At 46.1% G+C, this 26,449-nt stretch overlaps 1 protein-coding gene across 1 annotated transcript in view; it reads left to right on the forward strand.

Annotated features, from left to right (window-relative positions):
* LOC137562283 (collagen alpha-1(VII) chain-like) overlaps window positions 1-26,449 on the forward strand; it is a 519,927-nt gene that overhangs the window by 414,375 nt on the left and 79,103 nt on the right. Inside the window, exon 88 of the mRNA XM_068273618.1 lies at window positions 8,075-8,128. Within this exon, the coding sequence (XP_068129719.1) occupies window positions 8,075-8,128 (54 nt within the window). The remainder of the gene's footprint in view (window positions 1-8,074; window positions 8,129-26,449) is intronic.

The raw sequence follows: 26,449 nt of genomic DNA on the forward strand, positions 1-26,449 counted from the left end.
TAGGTAGCCAGGGATAGGTGCCCCAGCATAGGTAGCAAGTATAGTTGCCCCCAGTATAGGTTAGATAGGCAGGTGCCCCCGGTATAGGTTTGATAGGTAGGTGCCGCCACTATTGGTTAGCGAGGTGGGTGCCTCCAATTTAGGTAGCCAGTATAGTTGCCCCCAGTATAGATAAGTAGGTGCCCGCAGTATAAGTTAGATAGGTAGGTGCCCGCAATATAGGTTAGATAGGTAGGTGCCCGCAATATAGGTTAGATAGGTAGGTGCCAGTCAGTCACAGGGAGAGCAGCCCAACTTCTCCCTTCTCTCCTCTCCCTGGGGCTGCCCTCCGTGCTCGCCCCCCCCCCCCCCCGTTGCAGAGTTAGAGTAGCGGGAAGCGTTGTATAGAGCAACTAACCTCCCTGCCGTTCTAATCGCTGTTCACTTGCCGCTGGTCTCCTCTGCATAGCCACGTATACACACTCTACTTCCTGGTTAGCAGGAAGTAGAGCGTGTATAAGCGGCTATGCAGAGGAGACCAGCGGCAAGTGATCGGCGATTGGAACGGCAGGGTGGTGAGTTGCTCTATACAAGGCTTCACGCTGCGCTAACTCTGCAACGGAGGGGGGAGCATGGAGGGTGGCCCCTGGGACAGGAGGGGAGGTAGAAGCCGGGCCGCCCTCCCTTTCTTTCCCAGGGGCCGCCCCCTGTGCACCCCCCCCCCCCCCCGCTGCAGAGTTAGCACAGTGGGAAGCCTTGTATAGAGCAATTCACCTCCCTGCCGTTCTGATCGCCGATCACTTGCCGCTGGTCTCCTCTGCATAGGCGCGTATACACACTCTACTTCACTAACTCTGCAGTGGAGGGGGGAGCATGGAGGGCAGCCCTGGGAAGAGGAAGGGAGGTGGAAGTTGGGCCGCCCTCCCCGCAGCCGTGGCTCCCCCCTCCATCACGACGCCTTACCTTCCTCAGCGCTCGGGGAGGTTGCACGGCCTCACGCCCCTAGAAACGGGGCTGATACCAGAAAACATGGAAATTTTGCAAGGATTTATTGAATCAACACCACAATCTAGGGGCCTATCCCTCCACACCAGGGAAAGTGAGGCCTACATCCAAAAAAGGTGTCAGGAAACGTGGGCACCGGATAATGCCAGTAGTAGAATATTGGTAGTGTTACTGATAATCTACTAACACCTTCCCTAACCTGTCTCTCTAAAACAAACCCTCAGCTATGTATGCCTAGCATTAACCTCTCCTACCTATGCCTCAAACTAACCTCCCCACTTATGCCTTACACTAAGCTATAGCTGATGTCGGGTTTGGCTACATAATAGCCTAACCCTGGGTTGCTGGGTACTTACCCCCATGCTGCCTCCATCGTACTTTGTGTGTTATTACTGATCCCCTCTGCCGATATCAGGGGTTTGACTTCATAGTAGTGAAGCTACTTAGTGGTGCCACTTACAGACCTCTACTGCTATTCGGAGTTTGGCTACATAGTAGCTGATCTCTGTGCCCTGTCACAGCTCTTTATACCATAGTGTCATAGCCACAATTTACTTTGTGGTCTATGGTGGTGCCCAAGTTTCCAGCTGGGCTATGTGCCCAAATTGTCTACTACAGTATTTTATTGACATTTTGACGGCCATTTATGTTTAGGTAAGCAATTTTGTATAGAGGTGATTTACAGCTATCCAACATTAACTGCTAAAACATCTACTTTGTTCCTTTTTTCCACTGGTGGTGGTGGTGGCGGCATAGTGGTTACCGCTCTTGCCTTGCCTCACTGGGTCCCTGGTTCAATTCCCAGCCAGGTCAACATCTGCAAGGAGCTTATATGTTCTCCCTGTGTCTGTGTGGGTTTCCCCCAGGCACTCTGGTTTTCTCCCACATCAAAAAAACATACAGATAAGTTAATTGGCTTCGCCCTAAATTGGCCCTAGACTCTGATACATACACTACACTATACATACATTGACATATGACTATGGTAGGGATTAGACTGTGAGCCCCTCTGAGGGACAGTTAATGACAAGACAATATACTCTGTATATCGCTGCATAATGTGTCGGCGCTATATAAATACCTAAATAACTAAATAAAATGCATTGGAGAAGGATCTCCTGTTTGGCATAGTGACAAAGCAACTGCACTAAACCAATTTGAATGAATCAAGAAACACAACTTTAGAACTCTTTTTGCATAGCAAGCACTGACAAAATATGATTTTTTTTTCCTTTGTGCTTGGCAACTTGCAGAGGGAAAAGGTCCTTTTGACCAGTTTCCACTGCATGGGTTTTCAGAGCACATGCATTTTGCTGATTGTGATAGCATGGTAGTGTAAATTGCATTTACACTAGTGTGGTATAATATTTATGCGCTGCCGGCTGCAGTTTTTGAGCTTTTGCATTAGTGTCAATGGGAGTACCAAAAAAAATTGCATAATAAATGTGGTGCTATGTGATTTTACCTGTTTAACAAATTTTTCCTAGCTAATTCAGTTGAAAATGGCAAACCCAAAGGAAAATTTAAAAACCACATAAAAAAAACAGAAGTTGAAAAGCCTTGCAGTACAATTGCAATTTGTAGTACAAACAAGCCCTAGTGTATATAGATCAACATTCTCTGGAAGGCCAAATGGTATGACTTTTTCTGCTCTCTGAAATATACTTTACAAACTAGCTAGCTACACATCTGAGGGATTGCGTTACATAGTTACATAGTTATTTTGGTTGAAAAAAGACAGACGTCCATCGAGTTCAACCAGAGAACAAAGTACAATACCAGCCTACTCCCTCACATATCATGCAAAACAAAAAATTGACATTGGCTGCAAAACGTTGCTGTATTGAGTGGACAAAAACACTACATGTTACGGATAAAACTATCCTTCATCAGGTGTCAGGGCTTTTGACACCTGATGAAGGATAGTTTTATCCGTAACATGTAGTGTTTTTGTCCACTCAATACAGCAAAGTTTTGCAGCCAGTAGTGTGCCGTCTCAATTTTTTGTTTTGCATGACATTGTAGATGTGTGAGCAATCCAGCAGAGACCAGGCATCGGCAAGTACTCAGGCTTATTCAGCTCTGTGAAACTGTTTCTCCAGCAACTTTTCACTTTTTATACTCCCTCACATATCCCTGCGTTATTCCAAATAAGTAACCAAATCATTTTTTGGGTGAATGTCTACAATAATTCCATACTGTACATGTGAAAAAACAGGAAAAATATACATATCTGAGGACGATGTATATTCTTCTTTATGTATAGTAATAAATAGATTTAGATTGTAAGATTTTGACAGGGCCCTCCTTCCTTGTGTATCCTACCTTATCGTAGAAATCTATCATCACCTATGAATTTATACCTTACAGTTCTACTTTGATGAATGGTGTCACTTTATTGGCTTTATTTTTAACTGTTATAAAAGTGCTCATCAAAAGTGTTCCTCAGCGCAAACCATCTTATCACTAGTAGTGTTAGCTTATAGACATAATTAAATGACTTTTCTAGGCACCTGCAATGTAACCAACCAACACGCCACACATCCTGGGTACAGTCCATGCTGTGTTTCAGAGAAAAATAGAACTTCTACTTTATTCATACATTCTGTCAAATGTCACACAAAAAAATAATCCATGCACCAATGAATGCATAACTCAGGGGATCGTATTTGCAGAATCCTGTTATTTTGGTAGACATTTTTTATATTCATATTTTTTAAAGCATACTAGCTCTTATAAACACAAGAAAATCCCTGCTTTAGCAGAAAGATGCATTTATTTGGATAAACCAAAAATTCACATACAAAAACAAAGGCATCGCAGAACTGTAAAAATTTGGTCCATTAAGGAAATGGGTGTATGATGTTGGTACTGAAGTGATTAGCTGCTGCTGTCATATAATATTGCAGATGGGAGTCCGGGAAATTATCTTTAGGCTAGTTTCACACTGCAAACCAGTGGTGTGGTGCCGCGTACCCGCTGCACCGCCAAAAACAGGCCTTCAGGGAATACTGCATTACTACATGGCCAAGCAGAAAGTGATGCACACTTGCGGTCACTTCCTGCTTCGGGTATGCGGGAGTGCAGTGAAATGTTTTTTAAAAAATACGCTTCCGTGCATGCTTGGGTGTTCACACGTACATGCGTCGCCATGACTTCCGGCCCGGCGCAGAGTGACGCAAGTACACACATTAATGTAGTTTTGTCCTAGCATCGGCGATGCGGCGAAAACGTCACTTCCGTCGCCTCGCGCCGTACTGTGTCAGTATGAAAGTCTCCATAGACTTTCATTGCCCGGCGGTGGGATGCAGTAAAAATGCCGCACTGCCCCGGTATGAAAGGGCCCTGAACAATTATTTAACAGTATTCTACACCAGGGAGCCAGTAAAGCTCTTAACTGAAGAATTAGCATTGCACCCATGATGCCCTTAAAGAGGAAATCAAGTGAAAATAATGTAATAAAAAAGTGCTTCATTTTTACAATAATTATGTATAAATGATTTAGTCAATGTTTGCCCATTGTAAAAATCATTTAAATCCCAGATTAACATTCTGACATGTATTACATGGTGACATTTTTACTGTTGGCAGGTGATGTGTAGCTGCTGCATGTTTTTTTGGCAGTTGGAAACAGCTGTAAACAGCTATTTCCCACAATGCAACAAGGTTCACAGACAGGAAACTGCCAGGAGTACCACGGTCCTCAGAGTTTCTTGTGGGAGGGATTTCTCCACAATATCAGTCATACAGTGCCCCCTGATGGTCTGTTTGTGAAAAGGAATAGATTTCTCATGCAAAAGGGGGTATCAGCTACTGATTGGGATAAAGTTAAATTCTTGGTGGGAGTTTCTCTTTAACCCTCCTGGCGGTATGAAGCATTCCGCCAGGAGGCAGCACAGCAGGTTTTTTTTTGTTTTTTGTTTTTTAAATCATGTAGCGAGCCCAGGGCTCGCTACATGATAGCCGCTGCTCAGCGGCATCCCCCCGCCCGCTTCGATCGCCTTCGGCGATCTCCGATCAGGAAATCCCGTTCAAAGAACGGGATTTCCTGGAGGGCTTCCCCTGTCGCCATGGCAACGGGGCGGGATGACGTCACCGACGTCTGCGACGTCGTGACGTCATTGGGAGTCCCGATCTACCCCTCGGCGCTGCCTGGCACTGATTGGCCAGGCAGCGCACGGGGTCTGGGGGGGGGCCGCGCGCCGCAACGGATAGCGGCGATAAGGAGCGGGGCGGCGGCGATCGGTGTGCTGGCGCAGCTAGCAAAGTGCTAGCTGCGTTCAGCAAAAAAAAATTTATGTAAATCGGCCCAGCAGGGCCTGAGCGGCACCCTCCGGCGGCTTACCCTGTGTCACACACGGGATTACCGCCAAGGAGGTTAAAGCTACATAAAACGACTACGCCCACCATGGTGCAGATAACTCCTCCCACTCTTATTTTTAAATGGCAACAAGTTTCCTATGTCATTTTGTAACCATTGGCTTGTGTTGTTGCCCTCTAGAGGCACATTGATTTAAAGCATGTTTGGGATAAATATTTTCCAAATCCGAAACAGTTTGACCTGTTCTTCTTATCTGCTCACGAACTGAGGCATATTTGAGCAACATTAATGTTTTGTAATGGTATGACTGCTGTTAAATGTTCTGATGTGTGAATCGTTTGATATATACAGATATGATAGCTTGGTTGTGAAAAAAAAAAACATTCAATATGTATCTTGGGGATTCTAAATTTAAGATTTTTGGTTCATTTCTCCAGTTAATTATCTCTCTACTTGTTGTTTTTCTAAATCTGAAATGTTCTGTCGTGTATCTCGGTTGCTCATTCTATGTCCTCTGAGATTTACAGTAAACACTCATGCAAATCACAATAATAAAGCACTGTATGCTGATTAGCTTGAAAAACGCCAATGCTTTTGTTTTTGTTAGGATAATGGAAAGCATTGCCTTATGTAAACCTGTTTCTATCTTTCACATAGATTCCAGTGCCTGTATTAAATTTAGGGCACTTGTGGATGTATGGATTATATATTTATACATAAAAAAGACAGAGAGCGAAAGGTCACAAGGCAGACTGATAAATTAATGAAGTTAAAAACACATGCAGATTTGTTGCTCTTAATGTGCTGTCAATATCTACTGGCTACACTGGAGAACATAGTAGAAAGGGGGGGGGGGTTATATCCATGTTTGACAGCACCCTCACCATAGGGTAAGGTAATCGATTTCTAAGGGCTCAGACACACTATAAGCGCTTTTCTGAGTGCTTGCAATTGATTAGCTTTGAGCACTTTTTAAGAATCACTCCCATTTACTTTCATTAAAATCGCGGTAGAAATTGCATAAAAATCACAGCAATCGTGTACGCGTAAAACCGTATGCGATTGTGGCAATTTTTACACGATTTTTACCGCGATTTTAATGAAAGTGAATGGGAGCGAGTTTTATAAAGCGCTAATCAATCACAAGCCCTCAGAAAAGCGCTTTTAGTGTGTCTGAGCCCTAAGAGTGAAAATGTTACCTCCTTAAAATGTGTATTGTGTTTACACCTTGCTGACTGTCAATGGTAGAGACTTGGCTTTACAGCTCCTCATTCCTCCAGAACTTCCAGCTCTGAATGCGGAAGTGTACACCAATGGAACGCACCAGAATGCAGGTGGTATCCAGGTGAGTTAACCCTGGATATCCTGTTTTTGCCTCCTGACCTGTGCAGGACATTCTCCCTTTTTTATGAGAGTGTTCTCGCTCATCCCTGGTTAACAGCTGCCAGCCTCAGGTCATAACCAATTATTTCAAGTTGCTTACATATGTTCTGATCATTGTAAGCAAGTCAGAAACGTTAGTTTTGTGATGCATGTAGTGAAGTTGCAGCAGCTGTTTGACAATGTGGACGATGAAGTGCTTCAGTACTGCAACTGGAAACTGTGGCTGTTGCAAATGGGATGTAACTCTTGCCAGTGTTTTGAGATGATCTGACTTTTAGTTTAGTTTAGTTTAGACTCGAGTTTATTGCGTCGTTAATTGGGAACCACAAAGACAGGCGATGGTACCCTGAATGGCCTCACTCCTGTTAGTGTGTTGAGATTATCTGACTTAGTTTAGTGCATAATTTATTGGGGAACACGAAGACAGGCGATGGTATACAGGATGCCCTCACTCCTGCTAGTGTGTTAAGATTATCTGACTGTGGTGTGGTGTAGGTGTGGAAGGAAATGGTTGCGTGTTTAAATTTTACCTGAACTGACATGGGGGTTCGTAATGCCCTGGTAAATAAAACATAACCCATTTATCTGGCTTTGCAAACAATCCTTACAGCAAGATAGTGCCAAAAAGAATGAAAGCTATTTTTGTTGGGGGCTAAATGAACCAGATTTTCAAACCGATATGTCTGCTGTGCACAGTTTAGAGTCAAAATGTAACCTCCCTTACAATCAAAATATGTGGCACTAGGAACTTTCTATATAACATTCTATACACATACAATTAATTATCTCTTAAAACGCATCTCTGGTTTTACAATCAAAAACTATACTGTATACCTAATGATATCGAGTTATAATGGTTCAAGGTGCAAGGGTGTGGGGCTACATTCCCCAATCTGGCAGATAGGGGCTTCTGGTCAGTTTTATTAGTAACAGGATGTGTTGATCCATTATTACTTGATATCAATAGGTATGTACTAGTTTCCAGTTGTGCACAAGAGGTGCACATTAAGTTTATTTTCAGTTCAGGTTTACTTTAACAGAAATCAAAATTGCACTGCCTCAGGTGTTTGCTCCAGTTGACCTACTGACGTATCTCACTCACTTTGCCTGTATAAGGCATCCAAATGAAATATGCTTAATTCTCATCGGCCAGAATGCTAAATATTTACATATAGTATATAAAGCAGATGTACAACTTAAGCCAATTATACAGATTGTCAAACTTACATTTATAAGCTAAAAGTACAGCATATATATGCTTATCTAAGTATGTGTGGGCTAGCCCAGTCCCCATTTTGGTCATATATGGATGGACAGATAGACAGACAGATAAATATGTTACTTAGCTTACTGTGTGCTTCAAATAATCTTTCTTGTTTCATTTAGGGAGAGAAAGGAGACACTGGATTGCCAGGAGACATTGGCCAAAGAGGAGAAAAGGTAATATCAACAGTCACCATACAGAAGTTATCTTTTTATTTTTATTTTGAGCACTGCTTCATTGACAAAACCAAGTATAACTTAAAAGTAAGATGAGTCACTATAACCATCACAAGAACCCCAGTCAGAAGATTACTCAAAGCTATCACTTAGGCCCCATTTACACTTAATCAGTTGGTATGCGTTAGTGTGCGTTAATATGCGTTAGTACGCGTTTTTTCCATAGCCGTGCAGTGGGAAGAAGATTTCAGTTAAAACGCGTTAAAGTGGACCAAAACTAAAAATACAAGATTTCAGAAATACAATCTATTTTCTAAATTAGAATAATAAATAGCAGCCTTTTTTCAGCTGCATGATGACAAATATAAAATATTTTACATTTATTGGAGAAACCCCTCCCTTCCTTTCATATTGCCGGGACAGAATCCGACCAACTGGTGGAGCAGCTGGTGTCCAGCAAAGGAGGAATTGCTAATGGCTGCCACCTGTATAACCCTAGTTATGCAAAGAGGAGGGTGAAAAGCATGCACCGAAATGCTCATAGGCTTGAAGGAGTGTTTATTTATATTTGTATGTGTCAGAGTGGTGCAACTAAATATTTTGAATTAAAAAAATGTTTGGTTTGGGTCCGCTTTAAGTGTGAAAGGTGCCATAGGAAAACATGGGACTTACTTTGAAAATCAGTTTTCTTTCCGTTTTAACTGAGAGTAACTGATTAAGTGTAAAAGGACCCTTACAATTGAATGGGATTGGTTCACTAAACATTGTTACAATTTCCGTGAGAAATACACTTGGGAGCCATATGAGGTGTGCTGCAGTGGCACCCAGCTTTGAATTTGGATCCGAAACTCTCATGCTGGTAGACCCTGACAACTTCACATAAAGTGGGTAAAAATATTTGCCTGTAGCAGTCTGTAAGCTACTGACTTCACTAATTTTTAGTCACTAAACAGCTCACATGACATGTGAGATCGCTGTGGTAAATCATGCAGCGTTGGTGAACATTGACTGCAGGGCCATAGGTTTTTTTCTCATTCCAGATTCCAGATTCTCATTCCTTATCCTCAAGGCCCACCAACAGTACATGTTTGTGGAAATGCACAGAAGTAGTTAATCAACTATGCTGAGACACTCATTGCCTCACCTCTGTCTCAGAGACTTAAAAGCTGCACCCAGCAATGCCTGTACAGATGGGACACTTATGCTGGGAATACACCATGCATTTTTCCAGCAGATAGATGGTTCGATACATAATTTCCGACATGTCCGATCTCCTGTTCGATCGTCTTGCTGCTCAATTTCGTATAGAAGTGAATGGAGAAAGATAAGAAAAACAAGCAGAACATAAGAGAATCGAGTGGAGAATCGAGCGGCAAAATCGATCAAGTGGAGTATCGAGGGTAAAAAAACGCATTGTGTATTCCCAGCATAAAGGTCTCCTGTACAGGTTCTCTGAATGAGCTGCAGTGATGTCACTTGTCAGCGTGACAGGTGCTCCCACTGTGTCCCGAGCGTACACAATAGGAATGGACTTTGAAGGCCGGGGGAGAAGTAGATTAGCTGTGTGAGAGACAGCTTATGCTCCCCTAGGTCATTCTGACGCTGACACAAGTGCTGGGACAGGATTCACCAATATAAGTACATTTATTTGTATTTATATGGGACATTTCAAAGAAAGTTATTGCTGCTAACTTCAAGACTTAATGTGCCAGGCTGCCAGCACTAAACAGTGCTGCTTGAAACTCTCATTTGTGATAGTGGTCCTTTAATGTTGATGTAATATAACTACAATTGTTGCATAGTTGCAATGGCAATGACAGGGTGCAAGACTGGACTCCATTTGCTGTCTGGATCCCACGCAATCTGAACAGATTCCCAGAGACTCCCAAACATGAGGATTTGAGTTAAAATCCCAGAACAAACAGAAATTGAACCTTTTTCACTTTTTCTCCTAAGTTTTTCTTCTAAGTGATATATTTACACCTTATCAATACAATTCTTGTAAAGCCACCAGCAAGCACGAGCATACGTTTGACAGTACTTTTCACCTACTTTGTAGTGCTTTTTCAATTGCAGAGTGCTGAAAAGTTATTTTAAACAGGTCACCACAGCTAATGACTTTCTTCCAGTGACCCTCACCTGATACCCACCTTCATGTTTCTTCTTACCACCCCAAGTCACCCCCCACCCCCTTTCTCTGCAACCTTCTCTCACTATGATTTTTTTCTCTTTTTCTCCAATATATAATCTCTGGCCTGATTCACTAAACTCCAGCCATGCTGCAGTAACCAATTACCAATGCATACATTGCTGCTGGTTGCCATGGTCTACTGAATCCTGCATTCAGGATTTATTCACTATACTGTAAGCTTATAGTTTGGGACAACACACTAATTACTAGATAATTACCGCCACAGTTAATTCAGACATTTTATCTGACTGCCATCTGGAGTTGGGAAGGATTTTTTCCCTTTGAAGGTTTATTGGCCCAAGTCTTGCAAGGTTTTTTTATTTCTCCTTTGCATTCCCCTGGATCAAATGGGATTTGTGAGGTCTCAGGACAGAAATGTACCTAATTTTTTTTCATGGTTAAAGTTGAACAGATTTATTTTTTTTTTCTAACCAAACTATAGCCCAAATACAGTTCCCTTCTTCTCATGAGATTTCTGTTTTTTTAATCTTTTGTTATAAAGTTTTATCATTTTTTATAACGTTTGCACACTGCAATTAAAAACATGCCAAAAGTAAGTAAAAAAGTAATGTATTATATTTATTGATTATTTTCTTGCTTGCTGGTGGCTTAAAGGGAACCAGAGAGGAATGTTTTTTTAAAATAGAAAAAGAGTTTATACATACCTGGGGCTTCTTCCAGCCCCATAAGCCTGGATCGCTCCCACGCCGCCATCCTCCACTTCCTGGATCCGCCAATTGTCCGCATCACAGGGGCTCCCTCCATGCCCGTACGCATGCGGCTGCGCAGTAGGCAGCCACATGCGTACCTATATGGAGGGAGCCCCCTGTGATGCGGAAAATTGGTCGTGTCCGCCGGCCGACTGGCGGTAATGACGGGACCCGGTATCGGCGGTTCCAGGCAGCGGAGGACGGCGGCGTGGGAGCGATCCGTGCGTATGGGGCTGGAGGAAGCCCCAGGTATGTATACTTGATCCTCTCTGGTTCCCTTTAAAAGGCATTTTATTTATAATGTGAAAATATCACCTAGGAGAAAACTTAGGAGAGAAACTGAATTGAATCAGGCCCTATGTAATTTATTCATAAAATATTTTTTTTTCTTCTTTACTTGTACAGTTACTTAAAGAGAAACTCCGACCAAGAATTGAACTTTATCCCAATCAGTAGCTGATACCCCCTTTTACATGAGAAATATAATGCTTTTCACAAACAGACCATCAGGGGGCGCTGTATGACTGATTTTGTGATGAAACCCCTCCCACAAGAAACTCTGGTACCGCGGTACTCTGGGCAAACTGCCACAATGTAACAATGTTCACAGACAGGAAATGGCTGTTTACAGCTGTCTGTAACAGCCAAAACAACTAGGAGCAGCTACATAACCTGCCCACAGTAAAAATGTCACCATGTGATAAATGTCAGAATGTAAATCTGGGAGAGGAAAGATTTTACAATGAGCAAACAATGACTAAATCATTTATACATAATTATTGTAAAAATGAAGCACTTTTTTATTACATTATTTTCACTGGAGTTGCTCTTTAATGTTATACTAGTCTTATAGCATTCTTCTATGGGGGTGCAAACAGGGCCGGATTTCTACATTTTACCAGTGGTGCTCAGCAGAGCTCGAATATTCGAGTAGCTCGAATATTCGAGCTCTTTTTCAGCTATTCGAGCTCGGTATTCGAGCTCCGAATAGCTGGAGCTATTCGAATGGGCTATTCGAGTGAACTCGAATAGCCCATTCACTATTCGCGCTATTCGAGCTAACAGCGCTATTCGAGCTCGAATACCGAGCTCAAATAGCGTCATAGCCCAGATTGATGTCCTTAGAGCCAATCAGAGGGCTCCCAGGCCCTCTGACGGCAGCCAATCACTGAGGGGGACCCTGGCCAGCCCCTACCCTATAAATAGTGGCCGCCATGTTCCGTTTCTCCGTCCTTGCCCGACTTTGCACAGAGAGACAGATCTGCTCCTTTGTGCGTTGGCTTAGCAAGAGCTTTATTGTGGTCATTTACCTAGCGGTTTTGCTCACATACACCTCCTATATACACCTATATTGTTGTTAGTTAGATAGACATTGTATTTTAGTTAGTAGCTTTTGTGTTACATAGAGAGAGACTCAGACAGCTGCTGCAGGCTTACAGCTTTAGGCCTCAGGGCCTTGCCTGTGTGGGCAGCTGTTCTCTCCTGTCCTCTGTTTATTTCTCATCTATACCAGTATTTCTGCTGTCCTTTAGTACTGATTGATTGTATTTTGTATTGTAGTTATATACTGTAACTGTACTAGGACACTCACTCAGTCACTGTTCATAGGCTACTAGCTCCTGCGTGTGCGTGCACTCACTGTCTGTGTACTGTACACACACTCTATTTCCTTCTGAATAGTTATATACTGTAACTGTACTAGGACACTCACTGACTGTCACTGTTCATAGGCTACTAGCTCCTGCGTGTGCGTGCACTCACTGTCTGTGTACTGTACACACACTCTATTTCCTTCTGAATAGTTATATACTGTAACTGTACTAGGACACTCACTCACTGACACTGTTCATAGGCTACTAGCTCCTGCGTGTGCGTGCACTCACTGTCTGTGTACTGTAGTGTACACACACTCTATTTCCTTCTGAATAGTTATATACTGTAACTGTACTAGGACACTCACTCACTGACACTGTTCATAGGCTACTAGCTCCTGCGTGTGCGTGCACTCACTGTCTGTGTATTGTAGTGTACACACACTCTATTTCCTTCTGAATAGTTATATACTGTAACTGTACTAGGACACTCACTGTCACTGTTCATAGGCTACTAGCTCCTGCGTGTGCGTGCACTCACTGTCTGTGTACTGTACACACACTCTATTTCCTTCTGAATAGTTATATACTGTAACTGTACTAGGACACTCACTGTCACTGTTCATAGGCTACTAGCTCCTGCGTGTGCGTGCACTCTCTCTGTGTACTGTACACACACTCTATTTCCTTCTGAATAGTTATATACTGTAACTGTACTAGGACACTCACTCACTGACACTGTTCATAGGCTACTAGCTCCTGCGTGTGCGTGCACTCACTGTCTGTGTACTGTAGTGTACACACACTCTATTTCCTTCTGAATAGTTATATACTGTAACTGTACTAGGACACTCACTGTCACTGTTCATAGGCTACTAACTCCTGCGTGTGCGTGCACTCACTGTCTGTGTACTGTACACACACTCTATTTCCCTCTGAATAGTTATATACTGTAACTGTACTAGGACACTCACTGTCACTGTTCATAGGCTACTAGCTCCTGCGTGTGCGTGCACTCACTGTCTGTGTACTGTACACACACTCTATTTCCTTCTGAATAGTTATATACTGTAACTGTACTAGGACACTCACTCACTGACACTGTTCATAGGCTACTAGCTCCTGCGTGTGCGTGCACTCATTGTCTGTGTACTGTAGTGTACACACACTCTATTTCCTTCTGAATAGTTATATACTGTAACTGTACTAGGACACTCACTGTCACTGTTCATAGGCTACTAGCTCCTGCGTGTGCGTGCACTCACTGTCTGTGTACTGTACACACACTCTATTTCCTTCTGAATAGTTATATACTGTAACTGTACTAGGACACTCACTGTCACTGTTCATAGGCTACTAGCTCCTGCGTGTGCGTGCACTCACTGTCTGTGTACTGTACACACACTCTATTTCCTTCTGAATAGTTATATACTGTAACTGTACTAGGACACTCACTCACTGACACTGTTCATAGGCTACTAGCTCCTGCGTGTGCGTGCACTCACTGTCTGTGTACTGTAGTGTACACACACTCTATTTCCTTCTGAATAGTTATATACTGTAACTGTACTAGGACACTCACTGTCACTGTTCATAGGCTACTAGCTCCTGCGTGTGCGTGCACTCACTGTCTGTGTACTGTACACACACTCTATTTCCTTCTGAATAGTTATATACTGTAACTGTACTAGGACACTCACTGTCACTGTTCATAGGCTACTAGCTCCTGCGTGTGCGTGCACTCACTGTCTGTGTACTGTACACACACTCTATTTCCTTTTGAATAGTTATATACTGTAACTGTACTAGGACACTCACTGTCACTGTTCATAGGCTACTAGCTCCTGCGTGTGCGCGCACTCACTGTCTGTGTACTGTACACACACTCTATTTCCTTCTGAATAGTTATATACTGTAACTGTACTAGGACACTCACTCACTGACACTGTTCATAGGCTACTAGCTCCTGCGTGTGCGTGCACTCACTGTCTGTGTACTGTAGTGTACACACACTCTATTTCCTTCTGAATAGTTATATACTGTAACTGTACTAGGACACTCACTGTCACTGTTCATAGGCTACTAGCTCCTGCGTGTGCGTGCACTCACTGTCTGTGTACTGTAGTGTACACACACTCTATTTCCTTCTGAATAGTTATATACTGTAACTGTACTAGGACACTCACTGTCACTGTTCATAGGCTACTAGCTCCTGCGTGTGCGTGCACTCACTGTCTGTGTACTGTACACACACTCTATTTCCTTCTGATTACTGATTGATTATTGTAATTTCTGGTTGTACTTACTGTTACTACTTACTGTACTAGTAGGGAAACTCAGTCACTGTTCAATAGCTAGCTCCTGCGTGTGCGTGCACTCACTCACTGTCTGTGTACACACACTCTATTTCCTTGTGATTATTACTACTGATTATTGTAACTTCTAGTTGTACTTACTGACTCTGTTACTACTTACTTACTGTACTAGACACTCACTCAGTCACCTCGCCCACCAACCCACTCCATTAAAGTACCCCACTTTTCACCCGCCCTTTTAAAAAACGTTTGTGTTTACGCCCAAAACATCGAAGATGTCTGGAAGTGGCAGCCAGCGCGGTCTGGGCAAGGGGAAGGGCAGCAAGGGAATCAGGAGGAGAGGGAGCAGCATTGTGGCAAGCCGCGGGCGCGGCCGCGCCACCATGCACAGTTCCGTAGCAGCAGCGTCAGTGGCTAACATTCCTCCTATAGCCACTGGCCGTGGACGCCTTGGGCGCCGCCCAGCAGGAGCATCTGCAACTCACGCTGCAGAGACGCAGCAGCAGCGTGTAGCACCTGCTCCGATTTTCCTCCAGCCGGGTCGGAAATGTCCCATTGAGGAAAAGGATGCAGACACTGTGATGCAACTGATGACGGAGGATGAGCAGCCCGCCATCAGCTCTGCATCCGAGGCCTCCACCCTCACCACCACCACCACCACCCCTGTTCGCAGCAGCCGCCCAGCAGGGCCTGGGGAGGAGGCCAGTTCACCGTCAGTCGCCGACTTGTCACTCAGCACACTTTTGACCCCAGGCATGATGAGTCAATTGTCTGCTGTTGTTGGCGATTTGGAGGAGGAGATGCTGATGGGCACTTTGGGGGATGAGGGATTGGACAGCAAGACTGTGGCGACAGTCAAGCAGCCCATCCATGCATCAGGAGAGGAGTTTGGGGGGTCATCATCCCAGCAGGACATGTTTCAGGAGGGGGAGGATGATGATGACACGGTGACAGACAGAGACTGGGTGCCACCAGCTCCAGGGGATGTCGTCATCAGCAGCTCTGAGGAGGAGGAGGAGGATGCGCTTGTGGGCCTTGCAAGGAGGCGCATCATTGCAAGCATTGGCAGCAGTAGGCAGGTCCCCCAGCCTGCTGGTGTCTCAGGCTCAGCAGCAGCAGCAGCAGCAGCAGCATCTGCCAGTACCACCACCAGCCGCACCCAAGCCCCCCCCCAACCACCACAGGGAGACAGGCAGCAGCGGTTCCATGCCGTAGGGGGTTGTTTTTGTCACCAATCTGGCGCTTTTTCACCATGCCCACAGTGTACAGCAAGTACGCCACTTGCAACCACTGTCAGCGGAAGTTGAGCAGAGGTGCAGACCCCTTAAAGTTCAGCACCAGCTCGCTCATCAACCACCTTGCTGCGAAACATTTCCACCAGCATGAGGAGTTCCAGAGGCTGAAGGCATCTGGTGCTGGCAGTGGCACCACACCCATCACTGCACAGCCTTCAGCAGCAGCAGCAACAGCAGCCACCTGCCCTCCTGCTCCTCCAGCAGCACCAGCAGGAGTGCGGAAACGCACTGCTCCTCCCCCCTCTGCAACTCCTGCCGCCGACACTGAGGCCTGTTCTGGCAGCCAGTCCTCAGTGGCCTCCTCTGCTGTGTCTGCTGATTCCCGTGCCAGCAAAAGGCCACGCCAGAGCCTTTTGAGCGAGTCCTTCCAGGGGGTGGTTAGGGCTCTGCCTCCCAGCAGCCGTCGCGTGCGGCAGCTGAACGGCTTGCTGGCACGGGCCATGTGCTCCCAACTCCTGCCGTACACGCTCGTGCAGGAGGGGAGCGACATTCGTGCGCTGCTTGCTTGCGCAGCCCCAGACTGGCAGCTCCCCAGCAGACACTTCTTCGCCCGCAAGGCCATTCCTGCACTGCACCGCTTTGTGATGGCCAATGTGGAGCGAGGGCTGGAGCACGCGGTTGGTGAAAGGGTCCACGTCACCATGGACTCCTGGAGCAGCCGCTTCGGGACAGGCCGCTACCTGTCCTTCACTGTTCACTGGGTCAGCTTGGTGGAAGGGGGTGAGGATGGGAGAGCAGCAGCGGGCACAGCAGCAGCAGCAACACAGTGGGTGGTGCCACCCTGCAGGGTCGGGGGAACTGCAGCAGGTTCCTCTGATCCTCTGCCATCCTCCGGCACACCTGGCAAAACCCCCCGCCTCAGCAGCAGCGTGAAGGCCCGCCACTGCCAAGCGCTGCTGCACTTGGTCAGCCTTGGGAAGACCAAGCTGACGGCAACCCACGTGTTGGCCAAACTCCAGGAGCAGGAGAGGATTTGGCTGACCCCCAGAGGCCTTAGAGTCGGAGAGGTGGTGGCCGACAATGGGGCCAATCTGGTTGCCGCAATAGACAGGGGAAACCTGACCCACATCCCCTGTCTTGCCCACGTGCTGAATCTGGTGGTGCAGAAGTTCTTGCGCACCTACCAGGGGATGGGCGAACTGCTGGAAACGGCAAGGAATGTTGTGCGTCACTTCCGGCGCTCGACTGCAGCCTGTGCGAGCCTGGAAGACGTGCAAAAGGAGCTGGAGCTGCCACGCCATCGGCTGATCCTTGACGTTCCGACTCGCTGGAACTCCACCCTGGCGATGTTGGAGCGTCTGGTTGAACAGAAGCACGCTGTCAACCAGTACCTTGCCCAGGCCACTGTTTCCGCCGCTCAGAGAAGGGACAGGACCAGCAACATCCTGTCCATCGTCCCCGATGATGACTGGAGGCACATGCAGCAGGTGTGCTTAGTGCTGGCTCCCTTTCTGCAGGCCACTAACATGGTGAGCAGGGACCATGCTATGGTCTGCGAGTGGGTGCCCCTGGTTTGTCTGCTGAACAGGGCCCTCGATGCTTTGCTGGAACAGGGAGCGGCAGCCTTGGACCAGCAGGAGCGGCAAGCAGCTGCACAGTCCACCTCTGAGGGGGAGGAGGAGGAGGACTTGGTGGAGGTCCCTGACCTTGCTGCTGATGAGGGGGATCAGCACAGCGCAGCTGAGTTGGTGCGGGGGTGGAGAGAGGATGAGGCGGCAGAGGAGGAGGATGAGGAGGACAGCACTGCCGTCGATGTGCCAGCAGACGTGGCCCGCCTCTTCCCAATGGCAGCGCACATGCTGACATGCCTGCGCAGGGACCCCAGGGTGATCCAGATGAAGCAGAGGGAGGACATCTGGATCAGCATGATGTTGGACCCGCGCCTCAAGGGGAAGTTGAGCCAGTTCCTGCCGCCTGCAGGAGGAGACCCAGCGCAACAAATAAGGAGCTTGCAGCAGGCCCTTGTTGAGCGCTTGGAGGAAGCCTTCCCCAGCCTTCCACCCCCACTGTCCAGCCAGCACAGAGGCAGCAGCAGGTGCCTGCATCCAGCAGCAAGCGCCCCACAGACCTGCTGTCTCTCAGCCACGAGCTCTACAGGACTGTAGAGGCTCCGGCAGCAGTGACTAGAGAGGAGGTGCATGCAGCAGCATCCTCCTCTGGTCACAGCCAGCGCCTGACCCGAATGGTGGCTGACTACATGGGGTCCTACAGCGGGCTTGACAGCGATGCCCCTGTTGATCCCATGGAGTATTGGGTCAAGCGCCTGGAGATCTGGAGCGAGCTGGCGCAGTACGCTCTGGAAGTGCTGTCCTGCCCCCCTTCCAGCGTGCTGTCCGAGCGCTGCTTCAGTGCAGCTGGTGGCGTGGTCACCGAGAAACGCTCACGTCTGTCTCACAAGTCTGTGGACAGACTGACGTTTCTCAAGATGAACCAGGCGTGGGTGGAAGGCGAGTTCCTGGCCCCTGTTGTCGGCGAGAGGGGGACATGAACTGGCTGCCGGAACTTAGAACCATCGTTAATGTGCCTTACCACCCTTTACCACCTCCTGGCTCCTGCTCACTAAGCCAGCCTGGTTCACTTTGACTATTACGTCGCCTGCAGCCACACATTTTACAACTACAGTGGGCTGCTGTGTACTGCCCTTCTGCTGTCTGTCTGTGTTTCCCACTGCCAGGGTACACAGATTTACATTCTGCTGCCACTCTGCCACCAGCTATTACGTCAAACAATAGCTGCTCACATTACTCCTCCATTCCTCCTGCTGCTGCTGCTGTCGGTCTGTGTTTCCCACTGCCAGGGTACACAGAATTACATTCTGCTGCCACTCTGCCACCAGCTATTACGTCAAAAAATAGCTATATATCTGTGTAATTTGTTTTACAAACAAAACCAAAAAACCATAAAAAAAAAAAAAAGGTTTAATTTTTCAGAGGTGCCCGGGTTGAAAACTGTGTTGTCCCAGTTGCGTATTGGACACGATGTGGGCTGCACGACCGCTGTCTGGGACCTCCTGCCTGCTGTGTTTATTTACAGCCCTGGTATCACCGCTAGGTACCAGGGCTATTATGTCACGCTGCCTGCCTGCTGCCACACTCACACTACTCCTCCATTCCTCCTGCTGCTGCTGCTGTCTGTCTGTGTTTCCCACTGCCAGGGTACACAGAATTACATTCTGCTGCCACTCTGCCACCAGCTATTACGTCAAACAATAGCTGCTCACATTACTCCTCCATTCCTCCTGCTGCTGCTGCTGTCGGTCTGTGTTTCCCACTGCCAGGGTACACAGAATTACATTCTGCTGCCACTCTGCCACCAGCTATTACGTCAAAAAATAGCTATATATCTGTGTAATTTGTTTTACAAACAAAACCAAAAAACCATAAAAAAAAAAAGGTTTAATTTTTCAGAGGTGCCCGGGTTGAAAACTGTGTTGTCCCACTTGTGTATTGGACACGATGTGGGCTGCACGACCGCTGTCTGGGACCTCCTGTTGTGTTTATTTACAGCCCTGGTATCACCCGCTAGGTACCAGGGCTATTATGTCACGCTGCCTGCCTGCTGCCACACTCACACTACTCCTACATTCCTCCTGCTGCTGCTGCTGTCTGTCTGTGTTTCCCACTGCCAGGGTACACAGAATTACATTCTGCTGCCACTCTGCCACCAGCTATTACGTCAAACAATAGCTGCTCACATTACTCCTCCATTCCTCCTGCTGCTGCTGCTGTCGGTCTGTGTTTCCCACTGCCAGGGTACACAGAATTACATTCTGCTGCCACTCTGCCACCAGCTATTACGTCAAAAAATAGCTATATATCTGTGTAATTTGTTTTACAAACAAAACCAAAAAACCATTAAAAAAAAAAAGGTTTAATTTTTCAGAGGTGCCCGGGTTGAAAACTGTGTTGTCCCAGTTGTGTATTGGACACGATGTGGGCTGCACGACCGCTGTCTGGGACCTCCTGCCTGCTGTGTTTATTTACAGCCCTGGTATCACCGCTAGGTACCAGGGCTATTATGTCACGCTGCCTGCCTGCTGCCACACTCACACTACTCCTCCATTCCTCCTGCTGCTGCTGCTGTCTGTCTGTGTTTCCCACTGCCAGGGTACACAGAATTACATTCTGCTGCCACTCTGCCACCAGCTATTACGTCAAACAATAGCTGCTCACATTACTCCTCCATTCCTCCTGCTGCTGCTGCTGTCGGTCTGTGTTTCCCACTGCCAGGGTACACAGAATTACATTCTGCTGCCACTCTGCCACCAGCTATTACGTCAAAAAATAGCTATATATCTGTGTAATTTGTTTTACAAACAAAACCAAAAAACCATAAAAAAAAAAAAAGGTTTAATTTTTCAGAGGTGCCCGGGTTGAAAACTGTGTTGTCCCAGTTGTGTATTGGACACGATGTGGGCTGCACGACCGCTGTCTGGGACCTCCTGTTGTGTTTATTTACAGCCCTGGTATCACCCGCTAGGTACCAGGGCTATTATGTCACGCTGCCTGCCTGCTGCCACACTCACACTACTCCTCCATTCCTCCTGCTGCTGCTGCTGTCTGTCTGTGTTTCCCACTGCCAGGGTACACAGAATTACATTCTGCTGCCACTCTGCCACCAGCTATTACGTCAAACAATAGCTGCTCACATTACTCCTCCATTCCTCCTGCTGCTGCTGCTGTCGGTCTGTGTTTCCCACTGCCAGGGTACACAGAATTACATTCTGCTGCCACTCTGTCACCAGCTATTACGTCAAAAAATAGCTATATATCTGTGTAATTTGTTTTACAAACAAAACCAAAAAACCATAAAAAAAAAAAAGGTTTAATTTTTCAGAGGTGCCCGGGTTGAAAACTGTGTTGTCCCAGTTGTGTATTGGACACGATGTGGGCTGCACGACCGCTGTCTGGGACCTCCTGCCTGCTGTGTTTATTTACAGCCCTGGTATCACCGCTAGGTACCAGGGCTATTATGTCACGCTGCCTGCCTCATTGACTGCCTGCTGCCACACACTCATCCTCCTCCTCCTGCTGCTGAATTTACCTCCTGCTGTCTGTGTGTTTCCACTGCCAGGGAGCACATACAATGGCGCTTCCAACATGCGTGCGCCACCAGCTATTTGTTACGCTCAAAAATAGCTGCATTTCTTTAAAAAAAAATTGAAAAGAGAAATAAGTGAAGAAGAAGAAGACGATATAGAAAAAGTAGGAGAAGAAGAAGGAGAAGAAGAAGAAGATGAAGAAGAAGGAGAAGAAGAAGAAGATGATGAAGAAGAAGAAGAAGAAGAAGAAGATGAAGAAGATGAAGAAGATGAAGAAGATGAAGAAGAAGAAGATGAAGAAGATGAAGAAGATCAAGAAGAAGAAGATGAAGAAGATGAAGAAGAAGATGGAGAAGATGAAGAAGATGAAGAAGATGAAGAAGATCAAGAAGAAGAAGATGAAGAAGAAGAAGATGGAGAAGAAGAAGATGAAGAAGATGATGAAGAAGAAGATGAAGAAGATGATGAAGAAGAAGAAGAAGAAGATGAAGAAGAAGAAGATGAAGAAGATCAAGAAGAAGAAGATCAAGAAGTTCAAGAAGAAGAAGAAGAAGAAGATGGAGAAGATGAAGAAGAAGAAGAAGATGAAGAAGATGAAGAAGATGAAGAAGAAGAAGATGAAGAAGATGATGAAGAAGAAGAAGAAGAAGAAGAAGAAGAAGAAGAAGAAGATGAAGAAGAAGATGAAGAAGATGAAGAAGATCAAGAAGAAGAAGATGAAGAAGAAGAAGAAGAAGAAGATGATGATGAAGAAGATGAAGAAGAAGAAGAAGAAGATGAAGAAGAAGAAGAAGAAGAAGAAGAAGACAATATAGAAGAAGAAGAAGAAGATATAGAAGAAGATATAGAAGAAGAAGATATAGAAGAAGAAGAAGAAGATATAGAAGATAAAGAAGAAGAAGAAGAAGAAGAAGTATATACAGTACTGAACAAAATTCTGGACACAACTTCTCTTTCCACCTTTTTTTTTTTAAAGGAACATCCCCACATAATCACTTGCTGTTGTTACTTGGAAAAAAAGATGTTTCTTGCATCATTCACCCTCAAAACAAGTGTTGGAAGCTATTTAAGGCCAATTCGAATAGTCAGCTCGAATAATGAGCTCGAATACCGACTCGAATAGTGAGCTCGAAGTCCGAGGTCGAATCGAATAGTAAAAATTATTCGACTCGAATATTCGACTGACCTCGAATAATTTACTATTCGAATTCGACCAAACTCGAATTTTAAAAAGGGGTATTTGAGCACCACTGCATTTTACCGCCCAAGGCCCACTGGTACCAGCCGCCCCCTGACCCCCCCCCCCCCCCCCCCAGTAGCAAGGTGACACCCCCTTTGGCATAGGTACAACAATTTTATAGCAATATGATTCAGCGCTCACAACAAATGACTAAAATAGTAAAAACGCAAATGTCATTCAGATTCACTATGCAAATGATCAGTAAAGTTCATGCAGAGCACTCTCCCGACTAGTTGTGAAGCCAGCAAATAAATATATGTAAGCAATATAGAGAAAGCACTACATGCCCTGTGTGCAACTTGGTTCACACCAACAACTTTAGTGCAATATAAGTCCTGTTGAGGAGGTTTTCTGCCGATCAGACATCACCCCCCTTGCTTTCCCGACTCACCAGATGCTGCAGCCTAGTATGGGCCCGTGATCGCTTCTGGGGTACTGGCCACCTCAAAGCCTCTCTGGCAGCATCTTCCAGGCACCAACTTCCAAAGGTTAGGACATATCCAAGGTTTCAGCCTATGGCGGCGCCCAAATGTCCTCCACGTGACAAACTTTTTACTCGTCTCCTTCTACTGTGTGTCACTACAGGGCCTTTTTCAGACAAGCATTGTTCCACAAGAAGTGAAGCGATGGCTGGGCTGAGCTCTGCATGTCCGAATATCACTTGTGGGCACATTAATAACATGTGACTTGGAATAGGTGTGACAAGCAGGACGTGTGAGAAGGTCTGCAGGTGACCTCAGTCTTACTTCAGCATAGGTAGCCAGATGACTCTGGCAGGTGGTTTCAGTGTACGGCGCTCAGTGCCAAAAGTAGGCATCCCATAGCAGTAATGTTATACTGGGCAGGGCGGGTAGGGTAATTTGTGACTCTGGTGATTTCCGAACCCCATATTACACCTCCCTCTGAACTGTGACAACTCGGAGGGGAAATAGTAATTTACGCCCCTGGGAATTTGAGCGGTAGCAAAGTGAGCCGTCCTTCGGCTCACCCTGCGCCCAGATTACTGGTGGCGTAGATATACGTACACCAGTATAGGTAGCAGTCCCCCTCCTTCAGTATGAGCTGAGAACAGGGTGAGCCAGTGAGATGGGTGTAGGGTGAGCCGAATGATGGCTCACTTTGCTGCCACTCAAATTCCCAGCACTGTGAAATACTATTCCCCCTCCGAGTTGTAGCAACTCGGAAGGAGATGTAATTTGGGGTCCCGAGATCGCTGGAACCCAGAATTACCTTTACGGGCCCTAATAGCATTGCTGCTATAGCAATGCCTAGTTTTTCTTCACCCCCACCCCCTTCACTCCAGTATAGCTAGCTCTATCCTCCTTCCTTCAGTATAGGTATGCAGCCATTTCCCCTCCCATCTCCCCTTTAGTATAGGTATGTAGCCATCTCCCCTTCAGTATAGTTAGCTGTCGCTTATCTCCCTCCTTTTAGTATACTTAGCTCTCTCCCCCCCCCTCCCCTCCTTCAGTATAGGTATCCATCTCCCCCATCCTCCCTCCCTTTACTACAGGTAGTAGGTAGCCACCTCCCCTCTTCACTACAGGTAGCCACCTCCCCCCCTCTCTTCAGTGCAGGTAGCCACCTCTTCCCCCCCTCCCTTAAGTACAGGCAGCCATCTCCCCCCCCCCCTTCAACATAGGTAGCCTTATCCCCATCCCCCCCTCCCTTCAGTATAGGTAACCTACTCGGCCCCCAGTAATTTTAAAATGCAGAGCTTCACTTACAGCATCCTGCTGCAGCCTTTTTTCCCATCCTTTCATCCGGAATATGCACCACTGAGGAGACCTTGTAGGCTGGAGGGCTGTGCACAATTAATTTTCAACTTATTTTCAGTTGAAAGGGGAGAGGTCTCGATCTGTTCGGCGCCTGCTCACTGGGGTTCTGGTACATCCGTGAGCCCCTGCGGCACCGCGAGACCTCCTTTTCCACTACACACTTCTGGCCAGGATGATGTCATTTCACTGACAGCGGGCCAATGCGGCCGATGCCGCTGGGCTGAGCAATGCGCCCGATGCCGCTGGGCTGAGCAATGCGCCCAATGCCGCTGGGCTGAGCAATGCGCCCGATGCCGCTGGGCTGAGCAATGCGCCCGATGCCGCTGGGCATCGCAGCCAGCGAGGGACTCAGGAGTGAGGAGAGAGAGTATGCCTGCTGACTACTGCAGGATCGCTCTCTCTCTCTCTGCACCACAACTTCCGACAGGGCTCCTAGCCGCGGCCGCCCCCACCCCCACTAGCTGCTCACACAGTGATGGAGCAAAGCGGGTGGCTGCGGATTCAGGGAGCAGTTGACTGATCATTATGGCGGCGAGTGACCACGGGTATAGTGTCATCCGCCCCATGAATTTTAGCGAAGTCTGGCACCCTAGTCCTGTGCCTTGGGTGCCTTTCCACAAATCCGGCCCTGGGTGCAAATAGGTTTTTCCTAGACTAGGCCAGAGATTCCAAAGTGTAAAAGTTCTACAATATTATTTATAAAATAAATATTATCTATTTTTGATTATTCCAGTCTTCTAAGGTACTGCAGTATAGCAAAGGTACAGATGAGTACCTCCTGTTTTGAGATGTTTTGAATTGAGGTATGCGGAAACAAAACCATGCTTGAGTAAACTAAGGACCATATGCTATTCACCAACTTTTTTTTTTTTGTAACTCAATTTTTATTAATAGGTTCAATATATAAACAGGTTTTACAGATATTCACAGGATATATCTTCTAGGAAAATGTATCAGATAGATAAACATACCAAAAGTCACAAAATATTCCATAAAACCCAAGAAAGAGAGTAAAGAAGAGAGAACCTCTTTTCTTTCTTCTTTTTCCTTGTCTAGTGTAGAGTCATAAAAGAAGCATATAATAATTAAGGCAAGAATTAATACAGTAACCCTTCACATGACTAATATAGTGGTATGTCATATCCTAGCATTCATTTCAACAGAATAAATCAGGATTAAGGGGCAAAGATAATATTCAGAGAGAGGGGAGAGAGAGGGATGGAGAGGTTAAGATTCAGAGGCTAGATCGAAGTTAATATCACAAAAGTCCCAGGTTTTACCAAATTGTCCTGCGGAATCTTTGACCAGTGATGACAAATATTCCATTATCCTAATCCTGCGTATGCGGAGGACAACCTCCTCTAGGGTAGGGGGATGATTGTTTTTCCAATTGGCCGAAATCTGCAGTCGTGCGACAGTGAGGATATGATTTACCATTTTCCGAGTATGAGGGCGGAGCCCTGGTGGAGATGTACCCAAAACATAAACCCATGGGTTCAGCTGAATCTTTTTCCTAATAACTTTAAAGATCAAGTCAGCTATAGACTGCCAGAATGCCAAAATTCTAGGGCAGAACCAGAATATATGGGCCAGAGTCCCTCTATTACCACATCCCCTCCAACACTGGTCTGAGGTAGTTGGGAATAGTCTGCGTAAAAGTACAGGAGTATAATACCATTTGAACATTAATTTATATATGTTTTCCTTTACGGTAGTGCATATGGAAGATTTTCTGGCATTGTCCCATATACTTTCCCAATCAGTATAGTCTAAGGATTCGTTGAATTCCTCTTCCCAGTATGTCATATAATTATGGCTTGCGGGTTGTTGGGAGCCCTTCTGAGAGAGGATACTATACAATTTAGAAATAGTTTGAGACGGCCTCTGGGTTTCTAAAGTCATTTTCTCAAACTCAGTAAGAGGGGGTAAGTTATTACTGGATATCCTGGAGGCAGTGCAGGAACGGAGTTGTAAGTATGGAAGGAATGAAAAAGGTGGGAGTTGGAATTGTAACTGGAACACTGAAATTGGGAGAAAGGAACCTGTTGAGAGATCATATAAACCTTTGAGGTAAAATAGATCAGGGTCTTCTGAATGGCGTGAGATAAAGTCAAGTGCTTCCGCAGGACAACCGGGAACCTCTCTAATTCTTTCCAGCG

The sequence above is a fragment of the Hyperolius riggenbachi genome, chromosome 3 (assembly GCF_040937935.1).
Source record: "Hyperolius riggenbachi isolate aHypRig1 chromosome 3, aHypRig1.pri, whole genome shotgun sequence".
Lineage (NCBI taxonomy): Eukaryota > Metazoa > Chordata > Amphibia > Anura > Hyperoliidae > Hyperolius > Hyperolius riggenbachi.